At 33.0% G+C, this 19,980-nt stretch overlaps 1 protein-coding gene across 1 annotated transcript in view; it reads right to left on the bottom strand.

Annotated features, from left to right (window-relative positions):
• Positions 1-13,614: 13,614 nt before the first annotated feature.
• LOC127720544 (uncharacterized) overlaps positions 13,615-19,980 on the bottom strand; it is a 170,438-nt gene continuing 164,072 nt past the window's right edge. The window contains exons 129-132 of the mRNA XM_052227137.1: positions 17,483-17,517; positions 16,808-16,882; positions 16,213-16,269; positions 13,615-15,248 (exon numbers count right to left, since the gene is read on the bottom strand). Coding sequence (XP_052083097.1) covers positions 14,466-15,248; positions 16,213-16,269; positions 16,808-16,882; positions 17,483-17,517 — 950 coding nt within the window. The 3' untranslated portion in view covers positions 13,615-14,465. The remainder of the gene's footprint in view (positions 15,249-16,212; positions 16,270-16,807; positions 16,883-17,482; positions 17,518-19,980) is intronic.

Genomic DNA, 19,980 nt, shown 5'->3' with positions numbered 1-19,980 from the left:
TCCAACTTCTCTACTCTTATATTATCATTTAACGTTTTAAGGATGTCATATTATTAGAATGCCAAACTAAATTGGTGTTTTTAAAATTTATAGTTATTTTCTGAGATATCGAAATGTCAGTGACGGTCATGAAGTAGCTAAGCATTTTTAAAGTATTTATGGGCTTTACAACTTTTTACACATTCAAAAAGGTGTGACATTTGTTTTCAAGTCCGTATTTAAATAGAATACCAAACAATATTTCTTATTAACTCTAAACATGAAGAGATCATGATGACATTTTTTAAAATTTTCTCCCACATTTTGTGACGGTCCTAGTTCCTGGAGTTTTCAGTATTTTAACATAGTTCGTGTTTCCCCATTTACAAATTTATTGAAGCTGGTCCCGCTTCCAATTTTATGATATATACTAGTATGTAGCTGTTTACATTAGAACTGTTAATCATATATGCACAAAAAGAAATGTCATAAGATGTGGGAACGTTTTCGTGATTAATTCATCACCATATTTTCATCATATGCTATTAGATAGGCGTTTTTCGTGTCAATACCAATCAAACACTATCCAGTTAAGATTATCTTCTTATTTATTAATACCGAAATTACGATTATTATTTTTGCGAGTTACGATTATCATCCCGAATTTTTCGACGGCAATTTTCTAAGCGCTTAGACAATTAGAGTGCACTTTTACGATTCAAATATGATGTAATGGTATAGAAAAACCTTGCAGCTGAGTAACTCTTGACAACAACGGGCTACATTTGAGAAAAATGACTGAAAATATTTTACCTATTTCTGCCGTCGCCATATTGGGATCGTCGTAATTCCAGTTACGATTATCAGTTTAACACCAGTGAATATATAAATTCTACTTTGAATAATATTCAAAACAATCATGCAAAACTATTTTTGAAGCATCTGTGGTCGATATTGCGGGAAATATTCTTGAATATAACTAAAGTGCATGCGCTACGGACCAGAAGCTTAAGAGTATTTTCAGGTATTCAAATATATTGGATGTACCTCAGGATAAAACATAAAAGTTACGGCTAAAAAAATCTTTGAAATATGCTGCAGTCACATGTGGAAACAGTTTTCCAGTAGTGAAAACAGTGTTTTCCAATTTAATAGTCTTATACAGTCATTGAGTGGCTTGAGGTGCAGCTGTTCTGTATGTAGGCAATTTTCTATGTTTTAATTTGACTGCTTTTCATTTTGATTTTGATTTTGCCTAAACGATCATGTCCCAATTCATTTCATTTTTCTACTTTTTCGATTTTTTAATTATGTTCATGGTGCATTTATTTCTATTTTTTTGTGTTTTATTTTTTTCGAATTTAAATAATCACTTGAATTTTCTATCCATAAATAAGTCTATATATAAGTTATCCTCTGCTCAGTCTATAGAAAGGGAGAATCGAGAAAACTGTTTCTTATGTAGAGTAGCGATATTTTTTTTTTGTAAATAAGATGCATTGTGGGTAAATCGCAGACGAATGATTAAATTTGTAAGATCGAAAGAAGATTTTGTCGGTAAATAATTGTTTTTTCATACTTTGTGTAACAGGGACGTATTTGACAGGACAAACGTCGGGATCACTTTCCATGCATTGTGTACATCTAATTCTAAGTCGGTGTTGTATTTAAACTAGAAAATAGGCAAATGGATGAAAATGAAACTTATTTCCATGATCTAAAATTTTGAAATGTACAAACACTTTGACATTCATGTAACATAGACAGTGGAATGCATTTTAAAGCATAATCAATCACGTGAAATAGATTGATATAGTGATTATAGAGAGAATCCGTATTGCTCGTTCTACAACAGTTCCCACATTTTATAAAGTTTGATGGCGGCTGCATTGGGCAAGAGAAACATTATAGCGGTTTGTGTGGACGTATATTTTTATGATTCCATATAAAGTATCAGCATCGGAGGTGCTCGCAGCTTAAATGAAGTTTGTGAAAATACTGTTGGTGCTACGTCTATTGAAAGACACAAAACACAATATAAAAACTAAAGACTGAGCAACACAAACCCCACCAAAATCTGGGGGTGATTTCAGGTGCTCATGAAGGGTAAGCACACCCTGCTCCACATTTGGCACCCGTCGTATTGCTCATGTTAGTACAAACCCGGTGATAAGTATAATTAAATGTATCTATATGGGTTTTTTAAAAGAAGAAGTTTATATAATTAATTGAAATTAACGTTGTGCGATAAGAGAAAATAAAAAGTAACTGCGATCAATCTTTTATCTGTGTTCTCTTAATTATAGATATTTGCCACTGGACGTTAAGCAACCAACCAACCAACAATCAATCTTAATTATAGAGAATTGAATTTCGATTAGAAATATATTCGGTAAAAAGCAGGGCGAGGGAAAATTTAACGACCTACATATATATGGGGGGGGGGGGGGGGGGGGGGAAGGGGGGGCATATATATTTCTCTAATTCTTCGTCAATTTATCCCTTTCTGCACCCATTGTATAAAAAAAAATTAATCAACGTGTGGTTCGTTTGATCTCAGTTCTTCATTGGTTAAAATCGGATTATGACGTCGAATTTTCTTGCTTTCCTCTGCATTTCCTATTGTGACGGCATGAAAAAAGGCGACGATGCCTGATGACGTCACATAGAAAGAACACATCTTTTTGCAGATCATTCGAAAAGAGGGAATAAATTTGCCTGCGTATTGTTTGAAAATCATTAGAGAAACAGATTCCACCACCAAATCTCGTGTAATACGATATTTATCCACTCTCGACAGTTAAATTTTTAATATTTAAAACGCTCGGCGAGTCTCGCGTTTTAAATTTGAAAATTTAACTGTCGAGAGTGGATAAATATCGTATCACACTCGATGCAGTGGTAGAATCTATATGAATACTATTTATTTATTTATTAAGTAATGCACATTTATACCCCGAGGGGTTGAAGGCAAACAATACAACAATATACACAATGCAAACATTATAAAATATTAAACATCATAAACCAATAGTAAACAAGAGTGCACACGCTGAAATGTCTCGCCTACTATACTGACCATTGATTTTATGTTGATAGTCCTACATATAAAGTTTTACTACAACACATTAACATTTATGATCCAAGAAAATGAGGTCAAGGTCAGATAAACCAAGCCGGAAATACATGTACACCTTTAATACAATCATTCCATACGCAGAATATAGATAACCTATTGCTTATAGTATAAAAGAAACAGACCAAACCATGGAAATTCTATACTGACCAATGAACCATGAAAATGGAGTCAGGGTCAGATGAACCCTGCCAGACAGACATGTACACCTTAAAATCATTCCATGCATCAAATATAGTTGACCTATTGCTTTAAGAATCTAAGAAACAAAGATAACCAGGAAAACTGAACATTGACCAATCAACCATGAAAATGAGGTGAAGGTCAGATGATACTTGCCAGACAGACATATACACCTTACAATCATTCCATACACCAAATATAGTTGACCTATTGCTTAAAGTTTAAGAAAAACAGACCAAAACACAAAAACTTAACATTGAGCAATGAACTGTGAAAATGAGGTCAAGATCAAATAAAACCTGCCAGACTGACATGTACATCGTAAAATATTTCCATACACCAAATACAGTTGACCTATTGCATACAGTATTAGAAAAACAGACCAAAACACAAAAACTAAACTATGACCACTGAACCATGAAAAAGAGGTCGAGGTCAGATGACACCTGCCAGTTGGACATGTACACCTTACAATCATTCCATACACCAAATGTAGTAGACCTATTGCTTATAGTATCTGAGATATGGGCTTGACCACGAAAACTTAACCTTGTTCACTGATCCATGAAATGAGATCGAGGTCAAGTGAAAACTACCCGACAGGCATGAGGACCTTGCAAGGTACGCACATACCAAATATAGTTATCCTATTACTCATAATAAGAGAGAAATTAACATTACAAAAAATCTTAACTTTTTTTCAAGTAGTCACTGAATCATGAAAATGAGGTCAAGGACAATTGATATATGACAGACGGAAACTTCATATCATAAGGCATCTATATACAAAGTATGACGCATCCAGGTCTTCTACCTTCTGAAATATAAAGCTTTTAAGAAGTTAGTTAACGCCGCCGCCGCCGGATCACTATCCATATGTCGAGCTTTCTGCGACAAAAGTCGCAGGCTCGACAAAAAAGCCAAAAAAAAAAAAAAAAAAAAAAAACAACTAGTAATGATTATGCAGGTGTGGTGTCCACTCTCCTCAGCGCAAAAGACTTTTTTAAAGAACGGAACAGTAAGCTGTATAATATTAGATGAAGATAGAAGTAATTACAATTTATCTTTTTTGGATGATTCCTTTATTATTACAGCTGGTACGACAAGTTTTTTTACACGCGCCTACAGATCTACAAAATATAAAAATAAACACCTAGTTTTCTTGGGTAACTATATAATATATATAAAATAAAAATAAGGATATGTGGTATGATTGCCAATGAGACAACTATCCACCAAAGTTCAAATGAATTGGATGTAAGCAACTATAGGAAACTAAATGAATTGGATGCAAGCAATTAAAGGAAACTAAATGAATTGGATGTAAGCAATTATAAGAAACTGTACGGCCTTCAGCAATGAGAGAAAAAAAAACCATACCGAGTCGACCACAATAGGCCCCGAAATAAAACATATGAAACGATTCAATTGAGAATGCATTAATAAAAATACTTAAAAAGGGAGGTTTTAGATTTAAGCCCGACACATATTCATGAGCTCGGAACACTGTCAGTAGTTTTCTTATACATTATGTCTTTTCTGAAAGTTTACTGTTATTTAGAGTATTAAGTGTTGATGGAAGATCCATGATAAGTTTTTGTTTTTAATTTGTTTTAAACTTTTTTTTAATAAGTCTGGAGACGATTAAAAGTTTGATACAGCTCAGAAGACTGTCAACTAATTATTGTTGAGTTTAATTGGTTATTTGTGTTGTTTGGTAGCTGTACCATTGCAGGATACCCCACATCTCCTTTCATTTACATTAAGTAATTAAATGCATACATTTTGTGAATTTTTGGTCCTCCATGTTCTTCAACTTCGTACTTTATTTGGCCATTCAATTTTATTTTATTCTAGCGTCACTGGTGTACTTTTTACAACTTTTGTAGACGAAACACGTGTCTGGCGTACAAAATTTTGCCTAGCTTTAAGACTTCCCTCTCTTCGCCGATATTCGTATTTGACGATTATGATATATGCTATATAGAAGGTTAGATTTTTAAAATTGTAATAACGAACGTTTTCATAAAACAGCTTAGTGAGAATGCTTACCACTAATATTACGATACGAAGGGGCAATCATTTGATTTTAGGGGGGAGGGGAGGGGAGGGGAACTTTGAAAAGGAATAACTTAGCCTGGTAAGAAATGAAAACAAATCAGTTTGGACAAGACAAGATGGAAAGGAATATTATGTAACATAAAATGCAGGATTCAAATGTGTACAAAACAGCTAAACCGCGGAAAAAAATAAGCATCCATACATGTAGCAACAGATGAAAATAAATCATCAGTCTGGGGATAATCCTCCTTTATCCAACAAAGACATGGATGGAATTCAGAAATATAGCTCACCATACGGCCTTCAACAATGAGCCAAAGGAACTCTATAAAAGGGAACGGCATAACAAAATGTGAAACAATTCAAAAGAGAAAACCATTGAATACTTGAAAATGACAGCTTACAATACATCTTTGACCACTCGACAAGAACACTTAAGGTGGATCATTGGTATATATTTCTTCAGATGGAATTTTCTTATACTTTGCCAGAATGTAGATTTTGTCCATGCTTTTTTTTTTAAAATATAATAAAAAGTATGTGTTACCGTGCTATTTTTCAAGCTACAAGTCGTGCAAATTTGCCAAAATTTGTATAGACTGTTCATGCAAAAACACTGTTTTGTGAATGATAAGCAATCTATGAGATAGAATTTTGAAATAAAATACGAGAAGATATGTTTTAAAATATGCTTTAAGAAAATAAAAAGAAAAAATGGTGTCACCGACCTTGTTTTCTTGCTACAATTAAAAATTGAAAATTTGTCTATTATTACTTTACAAAAAATTTACTATTTGAGTGATCTCCCCTTAAATGACTAAGCTGACAATTTGATTCGAACAAACTCAAAATTTGGTATTTGATAAATAAGTCTGAATAGTGCAATAAATCACATACCTTTTTCTTTATTCAAATAAACAGTTTTAACTCATTAATTACCTATCTGTCTCAAATATGTAGAAATTTACGTTCGGGGCTTTACGACAAGGAAACACAAAATGTATAGCCAAATTCATCTAGTAAGAATCTTACTTAACTCATGATACATATGTAAATTATATTATTTATTGAAAAGTACCCACACATATTTGAGTTAAGCTTATACAGGCCAGCATTATAGTGACTATAATACGGTTCTCATGCTTTGCAGATTGGAAAAGTTGTTAAACGAAAATATATAATAACTGTTTAAAAGCTATCACTTTCAAACTGGTAAAATCATATAGAAAAATGGGAGATAATCTCTTTGCTCAGTATGATACTTAAATATGCATGCGCCCATAAATTTTGTAGAATTCTACGACAGGGGAAGATTTGAACACCTTTATGAAATGCGAAATTGTTAATAAGGACATTTTATCGTTTAAAATCATTACTTTTCACTCTTTTCAAAATAAAAAAAATCTTTCCCCTATTTAAAACCTTGGATTCACCAGTCATCACTATATAATGTCTCAAATACTACCAAAGAGGACTAACTCTTGCATGAATCCATGATGAATAAGTTAGTTCTTGTAGTTTAATGTTTACTACAAAAATATCCATTCATGCCCAGAATGTAATCAATATTCAATTTGCCATAACTCTTAATACTTACACCCGAGAAGTCCTAATTTAATCATGTAACCTTTCATTTACCGGGCACACAAGAGAAGTCCTATGTTATCATACAACCCTTCATTATACACTAAGAGAAGAACTATGTGGTCGGTAACACTGTATTCATACAGCAGAGAAGTTCTATGTCGTCATACAACCTTTCATTATATACACTAGAGAAGTCCTTTGTCATCATATAACCCTTTATTTATACACCAAAAAAGTCCTATGTCAGCATAATCTATACACAAGAGAAGTCCTATGTCATAATACAACCCTTTATTTATACACCAGAGAAGTACTATGTGGTCAGCAACACTGTATTCATACACCAGAGAAGTTTTATGTTGTTAAACAACTCTTCATTTATACACCAGAGAAGTCTTATGCCTTCATAATATCATTCATTTAAACACCAGAGAAATCCTATGTCATCATATAATCCTTCATTTATACACTAGAGAAGTCCTTTGTTATCATATAACCCTTCATTTATACACCAGAGAAGTCCTGTTGTCTGCAACTCTTCATTATTACAAGATAGTCTTCTGTATTCATACAACAGAGAAGTTCTATGTCATCATATTACCATTCATTTATACACCAGAGAAGTTCTGTGTCGTCATACAACCCTTCATTTATACACCAGAGAAGGCATCATACATTTGTATAACCCCATCATTTATATACAAGATTCATACATTAGGTAATTATAATAATTTCTTTGTCTTCACACAACCCTTCATTTCCACTACAGAAGTCTTATGGCATCATATAATCATTTATTATATACACCAGACAAGTCATGAGTCATCATCTAACCCTTCATTTATACAACAGAGAAGTCCTATGTGGTCTGCAACCTTGATTCATACATAAGAGAAGTTCTATGTCATCATATAACCATTCATCTATACACAAAAGGAGTTGTGTGTCGTCATACAATCCTTCATTTATACACCAGATAAGTCTTATGCCATCATATAACCCTTCATTTATACACCATAGACATTCTAATTCATCATATAACCCTTCATTGATACACCAGATAAATCCTATGTGATGTACAACCCTTTATTCATACAACAGAGAAGTTCTAAGTCGTCATACAACCCTGTATTCATACAACAGAGAAATCTCATGTCATCATATAACCATTCATTTATACACAAGAGAAGTTCTTCTATGTCGTCATACAACCCTTCATTTATACACCAGATAAGTCATTTGCCATCATATATCCATTCATGGATACACCAGAGAAGTCATTTGCCATCATATATCCATTCATGTATACACCAGAGAAGTCAAAAGTCATCATATAACCCCATCATTTATATACAAGAGAAGTCATATGTGTTCCGCAACACTGTATTCATACAACAGAGAAAGTCTATGTCGTCACACAACACTTCATTTATACAAAGGAGAAGTCTTATGCCATCACATAATCATTCATACTACGCAAGAGAAGTCATGAGTCATCACAAATCTTCATTTATACACCAGAGAAGTCCTTAGTCATCATATAACCCCATCATTTATATACAAGAGAAGTCATATGTTTGTGCGCAACACTATTCATACAACACAGAAGTTCTAAGTCGTCACAAAACCCTTCATTTTTATAAGAGAAGTCTTATGGCATCATATAATTATTCATAATACACCAGAGAAGTCATAAGTCATCATATAACCTTTCATTTATACAACAGAGAAGTCCTATGTGGTCTGCCACCCCATATTTATACATTAGAGAAGTTCTATGTCATCATATAACCCTTCATTTATACACAAGACAAGTTCTATGCCATCATATAACCATTCATTTATACACAATAAAAGCCCTGTCATCATATAGGTTGCAATTCTGTTAATATAGACAATGCAATTTCCCATAGGAACTCCCTTTGCGGTTAAAACTGTGCCACTTTTACTAGGAAGTTTCGTGAAAAATTATATCCCAGAACGGAAAGTTGATATGCACTACTATTTCATTCAAAGGTCAAAATATAGGGCTATGTGGCATATTTTCAACATTTATATGCCCTGAACTTCTAAGAGTTTAAACTTATACTAAAATTCTATACTACCCCTACCTCCACTTTTGGACCTCCTCAGAATTAAATTTTAGGCGCTACCATTTTTTTCTGTCCTGGTAACATTCTCAAGTTATGTCTCTATGAGATGAAACACAGATCATATCTGGGAACCAGTACGTTAACAAATTAACATATCTATGAATATTATATATCTCCCCAAAAGAGGCGTGGCTTGTGAAACGGCTGTATTTACAAAGTGCAACCTATACCAACATTTATTCAAATAGAAAACTCTTGAAAAACACCTTTTCTCACAACAATACATATTTATCAGAATTATAGCCTTAAAGAAATCACTGCATATACTCTAACTTTTCTTTAACAGTACATTTTATACCCCCACCCCCTGTTTCAATTTTTTAAAGAATTTGAAAACAAGACTTTAATTATTGTCAGCTTATCCTATGTGCATGTTTTCTGACATGAAATGTCTAGAACCTGTTTGAAACTATTCTAATAACAAATTAAAAGCATTTCAGAATACTATAAATGTAAAGTTAGTAGTTAATCATTCCAACATTGAAGATTATATCAAGTATCCAATCCTGCCTTTGTCTCCAGTCCACATCTTACTGTATGCCTATTTGTCAATTAAAGTTAACAGTTTCTACCTCAAATGGTCAGTGTAGAAATGTTGTCACAACAATATCATCTCTTACCATATATCTAACATAATTTAGCTAATATATGAACAAGAAGTGTTTAAACAAAGCAATATTTTCAAAAGTTGTATGTATGAAGTTACCAGTATGACTTCACTGAAAGTTTTATAGAACTGACTGCTAACATCTGCTTTTTGCATAATTTCAAAGAACAGTTACTGTTTTCTATACAAAAGACCTTTAAAATAATAAAATCATAGCATTTACAGGTTAAATTATCTGTTTTGTGACCCAGGGGATAGGCATTTTTCTGTTTTTTTGCCACTGGGGCCTCACATTTGCTAAACTATTCTGCTTTTTCTGTGAATATGGAATATTCAATACATATGTAGGATAGAACACACTATTGTTAGTTTTATTGAGGTATTTTTGTATTTCTAGCTTGTATTCTTTTATGCCGCCGTCACAGAAAAGCACATTCAGGTATTACAGCTTTCTTTTGAGTTATAACATTATAATATTCAGGAAGGATCTTTGAGTTTCAATGACTGCAAAGAGTAAATATAAGCACTTCTAAACAATTCAAATTACAAATATGCATACATTTAGAATTTATTTTGAATTCAGGCCTTTAAGTAAACTATGCATACTGTAAACTGTGAATTTATGCTGAGTCATCATAGTTTAGGACCAGGATTTTCTTAATCTCCATGAGATATTCATAAAACTTTGTATTTGAGTTAATTTCATTTAAATCTCCGAGATAAACCAGATTTGGTGAAATTCTATATGTTCTCTTTTTTCACCCTTTATTTATATACCATAGAAGTTCTATGTCATCATATAAACCTTCATTTATACACCAGAGAAATTCTATGTGGTCTACAACTCTGTATTCATACAACAGAGAAGTTCTATGTCATCATACAATCCTTTATTCATACAAAAGAAAAGTTCTATGTCATAAGTCTTAAGGCATCATATTATCCTTCATAATACACTAGAGAAGTCACGAGTCATCTTATAACCCTTCATTTATACAACAGAGAAGTCATATGAGGTCTGCATTCCAGTATTCACACATCTGAGAAGTTCTATGTCATCATTTAACCATTCATTTATACACAAGAGAAGTCATAAGGCATCAAATAACCCTTCATTATACACAGAAGTCCTTTGTGGTCTACAACCCGTATTCATACAACAGAGAAGTTCTATGTCGTCACACAACACTTCATTTATACACCAGAGAAGTCCTAGGTCAACATATATTCTTTCATGTATACACCAGAGAAGTCCTAAATCATCATATAGCCCTTCATTTATACGCCCAAGAAGTCCTATGTGCACTGCAACCATGTAGTCATACAACACTTCTTTTCAATAGAGAAGTTTAATGCCATCATAATAACCATTTATTATACACCAGAGAAAACATAAGTCCTTCATATAACCCTTCATTCATACAACAGAGAAGTACTATGCAGTCTGCAACCCTGTATTTATACAACAGAGAAGTTTTATATAATCATACAACCCTGTATTCATACAACAGAGAAGTTCTATGTCGTCATACAACCATTTATTTATACACCAGAGAAGTCCTTTGTCATCATATAACCATTAATGTATACACAAGAGAAGTCCTAAGTCAATCCTCAACCCTTCATCTATATACCAGAGAAGTTTTATGTCGTCCTACATCCCTTTATTCATATGAAAGAGAAGTCATATGTCATTATACAACCCTTATGTCATAGTCATATCCTCCAACATATAAGTCTTATATAGACATACAATTTTGTTCATACAACAAAGAAGTCATATTTTGTCATAAAATCCTGTGAACATACAACGGAGAAGTCCTCTAAATCATTTGAACTTTCTATGATTTATTTTGGCATTTTAATGGATGTGTCAATGTACCTCGTTTTAAGAGGTCTCCTTTTATATCAAATGGCAATCACGTGAACAAATGCAGTGATGTAAAAAAGATGTGGTATGACTGTCAATGAGACAACTCTCCACAAGAGACAAAATGACACAGAAATTAACAACTATAGGTCACCTTACGGCCTTCAACAATAAGCACAGCCCATACCACAAAGTCAGTTATAAAAGGCCCCAAAATGACAAATGTAAAACAATTCAAATGAGAAAACTAACGGTCTAATTTATGTACAAAAAAATGAACGAAAAACAAATATGTAACACATCAACAAACGACAAACACTGAATTACAGGCTCCTGACTAGAGACAGGAAAATACATACAGAATGTGGCGGGGTTAAACATGTTAGCGGGATCCCAACCCTCCCCCAAACATGGGACAGTGGTGTAACATAACAACATAAGAATGAACTATAAAAATCAGTCGAAAAAGGCTTAACTCATCAGATGGATACAAATAGAAATACATCTAACAAAAACACAGAGTGGACGTGGCCGGGTACTTGTATATCCCAACAATAAAAAGACACTAAGTACAGATCTGAGAGTACTCACAGCTAGTTCAAAGCCACTAACAACTAATAAAAATCATGCATCTAAGACTAAATTATCAATCAGTACACATCCAACATCCAATCGATTTAGTGTAAAGACCGTCATAAACAGTCAGAGAAAAACATGACCTTGTGCAATGCCAATTTACAGGTATCGACAGATTGTAGATCCATGAATGTGTATATGTATATAACAATAATATTTAGTTTCCTTTTAATTTACTGATAACAAAATCAATATTTATACCAATAAAAACAATATTCAATGATCTAATTACAGTGTTGAATAGGTAACCTTTTAAGAATAAGTTTATTTAAAGGACCGATAAGTTTACCAGAATTGTTTCTAAATTTCCCGGCATGGTAAACAACAGCTCCGTAAAAATGAGGATGTGCTATCCCGTTTAAAATAAGTTTTCTACAGGTACAGCCAAACTTCAAAACCAAATCTTTATATCTATGGAAGAATTTAGTAAAGGCATGTTCTGCCCACAAGAATATGACATTTCTAATTACCATATATTAGTTTTGAAACACTTGGATAAGAGTTTCACAGAAAACATTCTACTGTAACTAAAAACTATCACTTCACATGTTCTATTGTTGCCATCCTAATCTGATTACAGTCTCAGTTTCTCTTTATGGTCAAGACATTTTAACTTTGCCATATTTTCCTGCTAGACCACTCTATATTATTTCTAGTTTCATCCAGTTCCTGTCTTTGACTTTGTAAATGTATAATACATGCTTACTGTGTCTATGTATCTGATCTCACTACATTTCTGAGTTCATACCATTTGCTCCAAAGTTTGTCTGTTTGTAGACTGTGATTGCTGCGATGGCCTGTTTTGAGGACTTGTTGATGTCATGGGTTAGACTAGTAAGTTTGTATCTGGACTGATTACAGTATACTTACTTCATTACACATCACAGTCATGACAAATGAAGAAAAGAACATACTGTGAATTGATTCATTTTCCATTGTTGGAAATATTTGCTATTTTGAGGGGTTTTATCATTTACTACTATCAATGTTACAAAAAGTTTGCATTTCATTGATTTTCAAATTCTTAATTTCCCCTTACCAATGAAATCCATGTATCCCAGGAATACAAGTGAATCCATGTATCACAGGAATACAAGTGAATCCAATGCAATCCATGTATCCCAGGAGTACAAGTCAATCCAATGGAATCCATGTATCCCAGGAGTACAAGTCAATCCAATGGAATCCATGTATCCCAGGAGTACAAGTGAATCCAATGGAATCCATGTATCCCAGGAGTACAAGTGAATCCAATGGAATCCATGAATCCAATGGAATCCATGTATCCCAGGAGTATAAGTGAATCCAATGGAATCCATGAATCCAATGGAATCCATGTATCCCAGGATTATAAGTGAATCCACAGTAGTACTCTTTCTATCAACTTTAAATTGAGAGTAAATCAGGCAATAAAATTATTTATTAGTAAACAAAAACAATAAACATAACAGATTAATATCACATAAATAAAAATAACATTATAAACAAAACAGATTAATATCACATGCATAAAAATATCACAGTCTGAAAATACAACTCTTTATTATTCCAATAAAATTTTCACCATTTGACCATCTTAAAAATATACAAATATCTTCTCTTACCGGTAATAATTGTTTAAACATGATCAATTTATAAAATGGGGACTAGAACTTTTCTAGAGCTGTTTCTTGACATTTTGCTACCAGTCAAATGAATTTTAAGAATGAAGAACATGTCAAGTCTATTTAAAGGTGAGAATGGTCAAGAACTAGTTAACGAATGGTAGAAACTGGTTTAGTTAGAAATGGCAAAAGTTTTATGCAGACTTGTTGGGACTAACTTGGTATTTGGTATAATCAAGCACTTCACTACAATTAAGCAAGAACAAAAAAAAGACCTCTAAGATTGTTATTTATTTGTACCGTTGTCCACAAATAAACAATTAAAAAGGCTCATTTTGGATTTAAATTTAAACCTACAAATTTTTTTATAACAACAAGTCAGAAAAGTAAGTTTTATAATTTTTTGAGGGAAGGGAGGCTAATCTATGATTTTTACTATGGCATATTTCAGTCACAATTTATAACAAACTACAATAACATAAACAAACATTCAAAACTTCATAAAAGCTTAAAAAAATAAATAAATGAAAAAAAAAACTATAATAAAAATATAAAAATGTAAAACAAAATCAATTAAACAATAATTCAATAAAAAAATCCAAAAAAGAGTACCAACAAATTTTTCTTCTTTCAGAAATTAGAAAAAAGTTTACAACATAGGTGCATGAGAATCTGGATAGTTACTATAACTTCCTTTATATTTGTTTTCATCAGGCTTAGCTTCACGGATACGATATCTGGACTTTGGCCTTCCAGTTCTAGATTCTAGCGCCGCAAATTCATCATCATCTGTACTGTCTTCCTGAGTGTGTTTTGAAGCCTGTGATTTATGTGTGACTGCAGAGGGCGCCCATCTTGCCACGTTTCTAGACATTGGTCTTGGAGGAATCTTGTCGAAATGCTCTCCAGATGAACTTGGCATAGCATCAGAGTCTTCATGGCCACCGCTTGATGATGACAGTCCAGATGTACTTGGTCTGTCTTCATGAATCTCAGTCTGAGCCCTCCATGTCATATGGATAGGAGTTGGTTCAGGTAACTTCAATATTTTAGGCAAATTAAATCTAGGTCCTTCAGTTTGTGGTAAGACTTCCACAACAGTTTCTGGTGCAGGGGCAATCTTTACAGTAGGTACGACAACATCACCATTTTGTAATGGAGATTTATCCGACTTCATGAGTGACATCTGTGTGGGAGGAGTTGTTCTACCACTTGCAATGTCCTCCATACTTTTTCCCATCAGTGCGTTAAACGTTGACTTTTTATGTCGATCAAGTGAAACATATTCTGCTCCTTCCTTCTGAGGAATTGATTCTTCATCAGGTACTGGTGTTGGAGTTGTAAATTTAGAATTTTCTGACATGATCAACGGGTTAAAGTCGGATTTTTGATGTCGCTGGTAAGTTACCCATTCTGACTTTGGTGGGAAGCACTGAAATAAAAAAAACCATTCTAATGTGATTAACTAATACCCTAATTGCATCCTTCTTACTGTTCGAAGGAGGGATTTTATTATAAGATTACACTGAACCATGTGATCTTATTCATTTGAATACATGACACTAGATTGTTTCTCTTCTTTCAGATCTGCCAATTATCCCGATTTATCACTCATGAGAGGTGTTGACCTGAATTTTGAAATTCTTTATTATATAAACAGAACACAACAAAACAGGTATTCAAATGAGTTATAAAGGCATTTAAGCATATATATACTCATTCAAACAATATAGTAGTAGATTAAGAACACTTATGACAATATAAGAGGAGCATAATGTCCTCTTGCACTTAAAATCCCCATGGAGATTTTGAAAATTTGGCAGTTATGTTCTTTTATAAAAATTGTAAAAAAACATTTTTGATAATATGAGGTATGCATATTATGAAAAATGATTATTTATTTCAATTCTTATAAATAACATTGATTGATTGATTGATTAGTGATTGCTGTATGCCGCATAAGCAGAAAAGGCCCATGTCCCAGCGACTTATAAATTACATGTTGTTAAACTTAACTAAATACAAGGATAACTAGCAACATGTGTCTGCCAAGCAAAATTATATGTTACCAAGTAGCTGAATAAAGAACTTGAATAAAATCTAATGCATGACAATGAAACATAAAATGTAGATGAAAGTGACCTACTTTTTGTGGGAGGCTGTTGCACTCCCTAAGGTAAGTCTTTATCCAAATTTGTATGTCACAAAATGAACTCAAACAAAGGCAGGGTGCTATTCAACTCCATAACCACTTAAAAAACGTTTATATATATGATTACCAAGTGTACAACACGTGTTTCTGTAATAACCTTAAAAAAAGGTCAAATTACACTAAACACAAAAAGGTGGCAAATTTAAAACATAAGAATTAATTTTTTTTTTATGTTTTGACTTACCTGTTCCCATTCCATTCTGTTGGAAAATGGATCTGTGTCAAACTCTACTCTTATATCCTGAAAATTAAAGCATGGATGTAATTACTCAATATTGAGAAATGTAAACAATATACTGGTCAAATTACAATTTAATAAAAGAGATAACTAGCTTGACTGTTTAACAAAGGGTGTTCTAAGCATATAATACAATATTTCAGGAAACTTTCACACAGCTTTTGTTCACGACTAGCTCAAGAAAAGGAAGTTAAATTTACAAAAGGTTTAATTTTCAACATTTTGTATTTGTATGACTTACCTTATGAGAAATTGTTTCACTTTCGAAAATTTAAGTGATATATTGAAGTGATATTGAAGTGATATTGATGTGATATTGAAGGTTCAAAACTTTCCAAAACTTTCTTGAATTAAACAAATGGAAATTAATCAACAAACTTGATTGATGTGATGATGTATAGAAGATGTAGCCATCTTTATTTGGTGTAGTCTGAGAATTACTATAGTTTGGCTAAGAATAACTTACATTAGTTTGTTCTGAATGTTCAAGATCTCTTGTTGTTCACTACATACTTTAATACATTATAACTAATTCATTTACCTTGACAAAATTCATCCTTTCCATGTCATTCATTGGCCTGTATGGTGGAGGTGGTGAAAACATTCCCTCAAAATCCTATAAAAAATAGTGAATTTAACATGAAAGCAGAAAGTTTCCATAAATATATTACTGTTACATATGATAAAACCAATAATTTTGATTTTTGGGTTGCTGTCTGACCAATGGTCCACGAAACCAGCAAAATCTTGTATAACCACAGAATTAGAAGCTCCAAGGCTTCAGGATGTATCTGTGCCTAATATTGACTTTTGTTTTAGTCAGATTTTAAAAAGGAACCTGTAACTTCAGCAGCTGACAGGGCATTAATAAAAATTGAAAGTTTATAAGAAAAAAATTGAGAAGGGGTTTCCAATATCCAGTCTAACCTGGTTTGCATAAATTTATTCACTAAACCGTGTAATCAAACACTGTACATGACATTACTTCTCATTTGTAACCATTTGAGCACCAAAATTGATATAAAATCTCTTTGAAACCTCAATGCACAATATCTCATATGGACCCCTTAGGACAGGTGAGTTAAAATTTATATCCACAAAAAACTTTCCTTCAATCAATGTGTATTTTTACAACTTTCTTTCAATCAATGTATATTTTGCAACTTTCTTTCTATCAATAAGTATTCTTGCCACTTACTAAGAGTAAGCTACTCACCCTCTCACTATCTTCATAGTCTGATAAATTTTGATCTGTAATTGAAAAAAAATATATAACAAATATAATTAAAAGCAAAATTGGCAAGCCTTATATGCTTTCTGATAGCCTCATAGGCTTCCTGATAGCCTCATATGCTTCCTGATAGCCTCACGCATTTATTTGGAACCATAGATCCAATTGGATTGGTGTGATGTCAAGCCAGGGGTCTTTACTTTGCTACTTTTCAGTACGCACATAGGCTCTTGGCTTAGGCATGGAGCAAAAATTTTAATTTTAGCTGAGTAGATTCCCAAGGGCCAAAATTAAGTGATGAATATAAAATAATAAAAGTTATAGTTCTTTAATGATTTATGTTTCATTCAAACCTGGATACAACTGGCACTGCTACGCAATACATGTATTTACACAGAAGTTTATTAATAATGGGAAAGAACAGGATTTTGAATTATGTTGATTTTTTTGTTGATATGAGTACTAAATGCTTAATTTTACATATCATGAGTTTCAAATGGAGAGTTCTGAAGCAAATCAGGATAATTAAAATGTTGCTTAAATTAATTGTCTTAAGAACTCATTATGTGTGACTTTGAGGATTTTGTTCATTGGGCACACATTTCGGCAAGTTAGACTTATACTCAGACAGGTTTTTAATGTCAGGTCAAAAGATTTTTGCAAGGAGGTAACTGTTTTTCTGGATGTTTACTCAGGCGTAACATACTTTTCATTTTTACAAAAAACACATCCACTGACCACAGGAGAAATATGTACAGTATAAACAACAGACACTTTAATATTAAGTACAACATTACAACAAATTATGAATGGACCTTTAGTATATCTACGATCCAGAATCGGTACTCTAGTCAAACATGGAACAAATTACAGTTAAAAATAATCAGGAACATTTCTAAGGACTTTGTATAAATAGTTAATTATATGTTATATAAGTTATGTTTATACATAGTTTGATTTCCATTACACTCAGTAGTCATTATTTTAGGATTTTCCCAGGATTTTTTGTTTTCTTTACTATTGAGAAGAAGCAGATTTATTATCATATCTTAATCAGCTACATGTGAGTTTATCAGGTGTTTCTTAGCAGGGTGGTTTAATTACATCAGTTCCATTACAAATATACATGTTTTGTTAATTAGTGACCACTTGTGGCATCTGGCTTTCCTTTATCCTTTGTTTGTTTGCACATAAACTTTGGTATAGTTTAGCTCCTCCCATTTAGGAATATCCCATTAAGTAGTTGTATATTGAAAACCAGTACATGCTGTCTTTAGTGTCCAGTTTTTTCAATGCAGATTAAGCAGTTAAAAGAATAATTTTTGCTCAAAAAGTGGCTTAACTAAAAACTTGCCTCCCACCAACCCCAACCTTACACCTTCAATATTGCCATGACAGGGGAATCAATCTCAGCACAGTTTATATAAGATTCTTATTGATTTTTCTGTATATGTATATGTTACAAAAGTGCTTTAAAATTTCATTCCAACACCAGTTCATATCAGTAGATCTCAGCAACCAGTAGTGCAAAAAGTACTTTTAGGAGCTATGTTGGATTGGTGTGATGTCAAGCCAGGGGTCTATACTTTGCTACTTTTCAGTACGCACATGTACATAGGCTGCTGGTTTAGGCATGGATCAGATAAATAACCTCAGCATCTGAAACAAGTCCATCATGTTTGGACATTTATGAAATTTTATCACTGGTTGTTTCAAAAATTTCACTCATCCCCCAAGAATTTCTGGGGATAAACTGTCAAATTTCATACAAATTCATTCCAACACCAATTCAACATCAACACTACTTGGCTTCCTCATAGCCACATACTAGGCTTCCTCATAGCATCATTATAGGCTTCCTCATAGCCTCATAGGCTTCCTCAGACATAGCCTCATAGGCTTTCTGATAGCCTTATAGGCTTCCTGATAGCCTCATATGCTTCCTGATAGCCTCACACATTTATTTGGAACCATAGATCCAATTGGACTGGTGTGATGTCAAGCCAGGGGTCTTTACTTTGCTACTTTTCAGTACGCACATAGGCTCTCGGCTTAGGCATGGAGCAAAAATTTTAATTTCAGTTGAGTAGATTCCCAAGGGCCAAAATTAAGTGATGAATATAAAATAATAAAAGTTATAGTTCTTTAATGATTTATGTTTCATTCAAACCTGGATACAACTGGCACTGCTACGCAATACATGTATTTACACAGAAGTTTATTTATAATGGGATAGAGCAGGATTTTGAATTATGTTGATTTTTTTGTTGATATGAGTACTAAATGCTTAATTTTACATATCATGAGTTTCAAATGGAGAGTTCTGAAGCAAATCAGGATAATTAAAATGTTGCTTAAATTAATTGTCTTAAGAACTCATTATGTGTGACTTTGAGGATTTTGTTCATTGGGCACACATTTCGGCAAGTTAGACTTATACTCAGACAGGTTTTTAATGTCAGGTCAAAAGATTTTTGCAAGGA

The sequence above is a fragment of the Mytilus californianus genome, unplaced genomic scaffold, assembly GCF_021869535.1.
Source record: "Mytilus californianus isolate M0D057914Y unplaced genomic scaffold, xbMytCali1.0.p SCAF_11, whole genome shotgun sequence".
Lineage (NCBI taxonomy): Eukaryota > Metazoa > Mollusca > Bivalvia > Mytilida > Mytilidae > Mytilus > Mytilus californianus.
The sequence above is the reverse complement of the archived record's forward strand: the minus strand, read 5'-3'. Positions and strand labels throughout refer to the sequence as shown.